Source organism: Rhea americana, unplaced genomic scaffold, assembly GCF_003343005.1.
Source record: "Rhea americana isolate MKP2758 unplaced genomic scaffold, rheAme1 scaffold_6, whole genome shotgun sequence".
In the NCBI taxonomy this organism is placed as follows: Eukaryota; Metazoa; Chordata; class Aves; order Rheiformes; family Rheidae; genus Rhea; species Rhea americana.
In genome coordinates this window covers 395235-404010 of record NW_028186756.1, presented here as the reverse complement: position 1 = coordinate 404010, position 8776 = coordinate 395235, and the positions used below count along the sequence as shown (strand labels likewise).

The window sequence follows — 8776 nt, the reverse complement described above, 5'->3', positions numbered from 1 at the left end:
GCTGAGCATCAGTGAGCACTAATGGTGCTTGGCACCTCAGACCTGGATGTATTGTCTAGCCAGAGAACAATGACTAAACCTCGATCTGCAGCTAAGATCACAGGAAATTTGAGTTCCAGTTAYGCTGCTCTGCTCTATAACGAACATCTACTTCTCTCTCAGTCAGTGGCTTTGGGRGCTTCTCAGTGTAACCCGGGAGGTTTTGCCTCTGGTGTGCTGAGGTGAACAAAACTATAATCCCAACCTGCCTTATACACCGGTTCACAGACTCTCTGTGCACCCTGTGGGTCTGTTTCCCATGACCTTGGTCTCTCTAGCTCTCAAGCTCTATGCCTTAAAGGGGAGTTTGCTCCCCTTTAGTAATCTCCAGAGATGTGCTCGCTGAGGTAACTAGTTAACTGAAAGGCAAAAATCTTTAGGGTTRACTGGGGCTACTGAATTATTTCTGGAAAAGATTTTAATAGTCTGAAGAGTTGATTGCTCCTGACCGTTCTAGAGTTGAGCCTTAAAAAAAAAGGGGGGGGGGAAGAAAGCTATGCCAACTCTCCATCGCTAATATCTTCTACTCTTAATCCGATCCTTTTATTAATAAGTGCCCAGTAAGTGCCCAGTAGCTCTTTCTTAATTCAAGGTCTTGGCTTGTACTTAATAATTGAACTCTAAACTAATGTCCTTAGCATTATGCAGTTTAATTTTATGAAGTACATAAAGCTATTAGGCTCTTTACTCCTTAAGGAGAGAAACAAGCTCTGGCTTTGGCTCTCAGCAAGACAGCAGATGAGATGGGCAAGGACACTGCTCTGTACTTTCCTCAAGCATATGTCAGATTCTGGACTGTTTGCATTTCGTTACCAACAGAGAAASCATACTGTAATACCAGAGGTTTAATACAGCCAGTACCCTTCATACCCTCTGTTTCCCATCTACCATATAATGTAAGAGTATTCTTCATGGGAAATAATTTCCATTTATATATCCAAAGTGTGAAAATCACAAAATTAGGATGTACCTGACAGCCAGTGCTTGATTCTAACACAATCTTCACCTTCATGTCCTTCCACCTCAGCACTGAATCTGCAGCCAGAGTCAATGCCGTAGACTACATAACAAGGCTCCAAGAGCTCTGCAAACACAGATCCCTCACTTTTCATGCTGCTTAGGGATGGAGGTCCTGAGGGGTGCCCCTAGGCTGCCCTAAGACCAGATGGTGAGATTATAAAGCTGCGCTCATGCCCATGTCTCTAGAGGTTGAGCACATCCAACCACTTGCTCTGCTACTTGCACGCTGTCGGGCAGCTTAGTACGGCGCCAGCACAGGCTGTCCGAGGTTGCCTGCCGTGCCTGTGTCAGCAAGAGGCACAGGGATGTGGGAGCCCAGAGGGATGTAAGAGCTGAGAGAGCTCCCTTCTGTTTCTGAGCCTGTTCTTGGGTTATGGTGTAGACATCCCAGGAGACTTCTAGACACACGAAGGAGCAGGGATCCAGCACAAGGCTGCCATTMATCCTCAGAGTATACTTCACTCTGTATCTCTCTCCATTGCAGCCATGAACCCACTGGCATGATCAGCTGCCTCCTTGTCTTCTGTTTCTTACATTAGGAACGTGTGGCATGGCCCCTCTGGGCAGCTAAACCACTCAAAACGGGAAAAAGCTTTGAATCCTTATTAGCATGTTAGCTCTATATTGCTAACGACAATGTTTATATGGYACCCTTCTTTATAGTTTAGCAGCATATGTTTACACAAGCCGATGTTTCTGAGTCACAAGTGACTCTGGATTGGAGTTTGGGGTTGAAAATCTGAGAAATCAGAAATATTCAAAAACTGAGAATATTTCCTTGTTAACTAAGTACATTTGAAGTATTTCGCTTTAAAGCACCCTATGCCACCTTTAATTAGGAATTACTGAAATGTGAGGATGTTCTCATTTGGTTCATTTTGATAGAACTGTGGTTAGGTTCTTAATCTGTTTGCTTTTCTCCTGAAAACAGTTGTTTGGAGAGATCAGTAGAAGATGGCTGGAGTAGTGGGAGACAAAACCTAAACTTAACTCTAGTAAATTCTGACTGAAGCTTTCAAATCTAGACGCCTTCCAAGCTCTTAAGCAACTAGCCGAGTACTTTGAAAAGTGAACCCTTTTAGGCATTCTCTAGTCTTGGTGGCAAGTTCTTGCTAATGATCTTCCTTCCACAAAAAATTGCATTTTTACGATACTGTTACCTATAGCAGTTTGCACGGATTTCTCTGAGTATTCTGTAAACCTTTGGTTTCTTGGGAGGTTCATAATCTGCACAAAAAATATTCATTTGGCTTGAAGTGTGACATTTACAGGGCTAGTTACAATGGAAATGGCTTGCTTTAGTTATTTGCAGGTACCATGTGCATAGGTATTCTGATAGCCCAACTGTTACTTGCCCACACAGATTCAGAAGAAATTTTTCAAAGATACCTAGGGGATACTGGAAGTGCAAATGAAACTGATGAGGCTTGAATGCTCCTAGAAAATCCACCTCTCATTTCCAGTGCTCCTCTTTCCTCCCCAGACCTGCATGACTGAAGCCCACTGTAGACTGCACCTGTCAGTCCTCAGAACTTAAGTGTTTAGGTATCATAGCCCAGGTTGACAGACCAGCAGTCCCCAAATATTGGCTTTGAGAGATGATATTATCCTAAATATCCTTCAAGATCCTCGCCTCTCAAGTCTAGGTTAAAAGAGAGAGGAAAGTACTCTACCTATGATTTATTGCTGCCTATGCATCTGTGAAGACTGGGAATCTCTGTAACAGGCAAAAAGAAATCATGTTGTCAAAACCAACATGACCTTGGATCTGAGATGTACACTCAGACTGCCCTGTGCAAACAGCCCAGAGCCCTGCTTAATCTGAAGATTTCTCTTTTCTATTCCCCACTTTACAAAGCTCCAAAGTCTGCGTCACCTGCTAGAAAAATGTTGAGCCATGCTTCTGCCATGCTTCCCCGTATTTTCCTACAAGAAGCACAAAACAGCTACCCATCCAGGGACTGCAGAAGTTGAATCCCTAGGCAATTTTTGCACCAGCAATTTGGCCCAGGTTAGCCAGCCAATTACCAAGCAGGACCTAGCCCGATATTCCCTAAACTGCGTTACTGTGGTCTCAAATGCTTTGAAATCAAAGAAGAAGCCCCAGGATTTGGGAATCAGGTAAAGACAGTGTGGACAACTGTCAAGAGTCCCTCCTCCAAAAGCTGAATACAACAGATGTTTCTCCATTATATGAAGCAAAGTAGGTCTGTCTTGCTTGTCAGGAAAGCCTGAATGCCTCAGGCATCCAGAGCTCAACCACCTCCCTCTACAAGGCATTGGTGCATGGGGAAGACTGAACCAAACACTGTTATTAAAATAACAGGAACTGAAGCCCTGCCAAAGCTAGAATGTTCTGCAGCATTGTGTCTTTTGGGTGAAATCTTTTATCTAAAAGCATCAGAGAACATCATTTTGACCTAATGTTTCATTTTAATGACTGCCATAGTATACTAACATATTAATACTATTCCACTTATATCCCATCTAGATGTATACATAGTGAAGATTATAAATGACTACATTGCATTATTTCAGTACCATTTTTGCTTCAGCTAAAACCAAAATTCTGARTTTTTTTCAAAGCAGAGCATGATGCTTTTGGATGCACTATTCAGAGAGAAATTTTAGCATTTAGGTTTCCCGTTTCCATCTGGAAGAAACTAYGGTGCTGAAATGTTAAGATTCCCCCATTTCTGGTAAGTTTTGCTCCCAGGACATGAGCAAAAGGTCACATCCTGGGGCAGAGTCCCCCAGAGGTGGTGGCAGTGCTCCAGCAACCTGCTGTGCATGCACTGCCACAGAAAMGGGGGTCCTGAGAGATGACACAGGACAGACACATGGTAGGGGACACTGACTGGATTCATATTTTTCTCTTCCTTTGCGACGTCTAATTGCCTACCACTAACTACTTACAAGCAAGAGAAGGTCTTGGGGCCTTCTCTTACTTGTAAGTAGTTAGTGGTAGGAGAGACCATAGCATTTAGATTTGCATGGTCTTCCCCTAAAGTTAAATATTCAGTGCTTCTCCCAATCACCAGTGGCTCACAGGAGGAAATGAGAGATGATTAACCTCATTTTTTACCTATTTGTTCTAAAGATACCACGTACAGCCTAAGCTGTTTTGGTTTTATTTCTCTCTTGCTCTCTTTTTTCCCTTTTAGAAAAATGACTTTTTGACTGTCCCTAATGAGCAACTCAAAACTCCATATTCTTTAAGCAAGTATTAGTAACCCTGGCTTAAGAGAGGAGAGATCCCCCAGCAGACTGGCAAAGGAGAAAACAACCTTCCCCAGCTCATGAAAGGATTAACCACTTGCTGTGGGARAAGCTGGCAGAAATCTCACTCGTTCTTTTCAGAAGAAAAATTCTTACAAAGACCAAAGTTGTGCTACCCTTTGCAGCTCAGTTTAAGAAAAGGACCACAGCATACCACCTACCAAACGAGGTGTCCTACCAGAAGAAGGACCACTGCACTTTTAGGACAAAATAAAAACCTAATATCAGTGTAAAACACAAGTCTAATGCTTGCTGTCATTGTAACAGCAACTCTAAGAATGATCCCACAGGCCTGTCTCATGCAATTTGCCTATCTATGTGAACCAGCAGTCCTGGGACCAACAGGAAGGAATATTTCCTGATGAATTCTGCTCAGAAGCTATCCTGCAATCAGGCCTAAGTCTCCTCACTTGACCTGCTTTGTGAGTTTGTGAGGTAAGACAGGAAATTTGATGGTAAATAGGGAAAATGGACCAAAGCTGACAGAGAGCAATGACTGAGATTTATTTTAAATTCCGTGGAAATCTGACTGGCCGTGTCCACTTTCCAACTCTGGCTACAGAAGTAGACACAACAGCAGATAAATATGCCAGCCTGTACATGTACATGGGGTTGTTCTTAACACTTCTGGCTATTCTTCTCATACTGCTTTTCACCATGCTCTTGCGCCTGAAGCACGTTATTTCCCCTATCACCACACCTCCAGAGAGCACTGAGAATGCCCAGCAGTTCACAGATGTGGAAATGCACAGTAGGATTCCCAGCACTTAGAGACCCTGAAATAAAGAGAGTTCTGGCGATACAACGCGTACAGCAAAATGGTGGTGGAAAAGATCTTTGCCTGTCTGCTGAGCCCTACAACTTATTGCACCACCTTCAACAGCAGCACAGAGCATCTGGAGAATGTCAGGCAACTAAGACACTGACTGGCTTGGACCCACTGGATGTTGACACTACAGGCAACATGTGTGCAATATCCTCAATAAAATTTACATTGTAGAAACCCACTGCTCACAGGAAAAGCTTATATCACTCTAAAAGCCCTTGCAGCAAATGATAAAAGCCACAATAATGACAGCCAAAAAAACAGAGATGCACATACMATAATGTGTCCTGGAGCCTGTATTTGCTGACCTCTCTCTTTACCCTCAAATTCCTTGCCTGTGAAAAGAGTKGAGTCAACAAAGTTAAGTGGTGTAAGCTCAAAAAGCCCACAGGGCACATACAGAAATGATCAGTGATTTGGAAATTCTCAGACATCTTTCCATTCAAGAAGGAAAAACTTAAACTGCTTTTTTTTCACTTGAATAGCAGATTTYACAACTGAGTTTGAAAAGTATACAACTGTTCCTATGCTGCGGATGTGCATCGCCTGCTGGAGCTATTCATTTATGACATTAAAAACCATACAGTGAACAGTTGCATTCCAAATATCAGAAAGAGATAGCACTTTTACAAGAGGAAATAAAATAAAGGTAAACCTTAATAAAAGTTTAAAATAAAAAAGAAGTATCTGCAGGAAATGAGCAGTAGGAGAGAAAAAYGTTAAAAGACAATCTACTTCTCTTCCCTTGCTCTCCTTTACATTAACTGAGCTGACTACAAATACATTAATGTCTTTCAGCTTTCCCAGTATTGCTCAGTAGCAAATGTCAAGTTTGTGAATCAAATGGACATTGTCCTCCTAACGGGCTCAAATTCAGAGTAACATTTCCTCTCATATCTATGTTGGTTTTTCTTCCTCAAAAATAAAMCAGTTCTTCCAAAGCTTTTTTATTTGTCTTTCTCCAAAGAAGGTTGAAGAAATGCCAGGACTTGGTACTGTAATAATGAACCGTGTGAACAGCTCTGGCAGGGAATATGCAGATGGGAAGCAAACTGACTGAGCACTAAAAGATAGGATTGCATTCAAATATCCTCTCAGATCATTTGGAACACTGAAAAAAAAAATTACTTAAATTTATGAAACAACATTCTAASCCAATCCTTTCACCTATGAAAGTTATGCAGACATACACTTCCTTCCTGTAGATGGAAAAGATGGTATTATATACATCATATCACTTCTCAGAGGCCACTGCCTCTTACAGAAAAAAAAATGGATGAGACTGTTTCAGCTCTATCTCCAAAAGCATGGATTTCACTCAGTTTATCTTCTTTATCACAGTCTAATGCTAGCTTAGTGACAAAATCCCTTGGTGCTTTCTCCTTTATATACACTTAATTGCCAGTTCCCCACTCTCCATGAGACTGGAAACTGCAAACTCCCCACACATGAACAGTGCTAAAATTAGAGATGACACTAACTTCATGGACTTGTGATAGCAACAACAAAACTGTTCTTCAAGTGCTTTTCATACAATAGTTTCTTTATTTACCTTTAAGAGTCTGCAGATGAATGAGCTGTTTGGACTGGGAATCTGGCTTTTTCAGCTAACTGAGAAAGGGCAAAAAATGATGTGAAACATCTATACTGGATATGGTTGGTCCACAAGAAGGACTGCTGTATTTAATACAAAACTGTTTAAAGATTGCCTCTTCATATTGAATAGCATCTTTTATACAGCATCTTTTATACTCCAGGTATCCCCAGAGAAGCAGGTTTAATCTGCTTTGTATAGCATAGTGACTGTGTAAGGGAAGTACAGTATCCAATATGCTCTCAGCAGTATGTYTCCATGTCATGCTTGTCTGTGTTTATCTGGAAAAAAAGGCAGGAGGCAGGTTGCCCTCAACCATTCTGCCATGAGGCCATCACATGGACACCACCAGGCAGGATAGCAGCCACATCTGAAGGGTGGCGCCTCAAGAAGTGCTATTATCAGTACTGTGAAAGAGCCAAAATWCTGTGTAATGGAGGATCTGAACATTCATTCAGCTAATACAGACTGTTACTGAGTCAGTCAATGCCATTCATATTAAAAAAAAAATGCAGATAAAGTTGGTTTCATTCTTTCAGCCACCAGAGATGCAGGCTAGCCCAGGCTCAGCTACTGATTTGCCTTGTACAATCTCTCTATTTTCTCTGTGGGCCATTTGAAAGTTACCACTTACTTAAATCATAAATATTCTAGCACACTAAATCTGCAAGTAAGACACATTAGTCTTCCACTAGAACTATCTATGGAAAAGCTTTATTTCCAGGAAGCTGCATGATGGATTTGAATATTGTTATAAATGACCAGACCCACCTATAGAAAATTACAGTGTCAGAATCTGAGCTGGGACCCAAATTCTGATTTCCCTGATCTCAGCTGCAAAGCCCTCAGAAGTAGGCACCAGGACTGAGCTTCTTTCCCTCACACTAAAGAATGTTAATGTCTCACAACCTTTTAGAACTCATTCAATAAATGCATTATAAACAAAAAAGCAAYCATTTTAATGTAAATTATAGTTGCATTGTATTTTGGCAGATTGTGTATTTCCATATAATACTGCTGGTGAAGGCAGCCATCTCTCTAACATAAAATTGACAAGTTTTCCTTTCTAAAGTTTCATGTCTCCATTTCAAACAGAAAGTATCTTTCCTGATACATCCACAGGCCCAAAAGCACTCTGAGCACATCACTTGTCTGCACAATGTTGGAAAATTTTAAAGCCTGCATACCCCCTTCAAAAAATTAAGTATTTTTATTTTTGAAATGCTTTTCCTCCCTTCTCATTCTTATTTGTAACATCCAAGATCTGATGCCTCTGCAAAAAGATTGTCGGGAGGTGCTGATYTGGGTTTGCTGAGCAGGCTTTTAGTGGGCTTTGGCATCGTTTTGGCTACAGAGAATGGTAACTGAAACTGAGTTTGTTGGATCTTGGAGAACTGTGGGTGTCACATCCACACCCTTCCCTCCAACCAGTTTGTCTTCTTCCCACTTGTCCATCTGTTATAGAAGGTTGGGTTTTTTTACAAAAATAAAGAAACCTGTTACAATCAATGGTGAGTCACYGACTGCTCTGTACTTTCCCAGAATACATTCAAGGTGTGGCTTTGAGAGACTGGCTCACATGCAGAAACACACTCAAGTGGTACTGCTGTTTTCAAGTTTACTGTGGGCCTTGGGGGGCATTTATGTAAGACCCTCATGTTAAGTATTACTGGAGCCAGGGCAGTTTGCTCCCATCTTATGCATAAGAAGCAAATTAATTAGATCATCAATCCCTCCRTTCCCTACCTGTGGGGGATGACAGTTTTGAAAGAGCAGAAAAGCGACTATGCTTTACTGTTCCTCGTAGGTGGAACTGTGAGGTCAGACTATATCATCAGAAAGCCAGCACTGCTCCCAAATCTCCCAGGATATTCAGTCTAAGAGGTCTCAGGACTTCTCCCACACTTTCTGAGCACAGCGTGACTCCCCAAACCACATGTATTCTACGGGATTTTTGCACGGCTAATCTCATCCACATGACTTCCATCCATGTTGATGACTCCTGCATTAACAAGCCC

General features: G+C 41.7%; 1 protein-coding gene across 1 annotated transcript in view; it reads left to right on the top strand.

Annotated features, from left to right (window-relative positions):
* SERTM2 (serine rich and transmembrane domain containing 2) overlaps positions 1-8267 on the top strand; it is a 9781-nt gene extending 1514 nt beyond the window's left edge. The window contains exon 2 of the mRNA XM_085319641.1: positions 4224-8267. Coding sequence (XP_085175767.1) covers positions 4831-5109 — 279 coding nt within the window. The 5' untranslated portion in view covers positions 4224-4830 and the 3' untranslated portion in view covers positions 5110-8267. The remainder of the gene's footprint in view (positions 1-4223) is intronic.
* Positions 8268-8776: the final 509 nt, after the last annotated feature.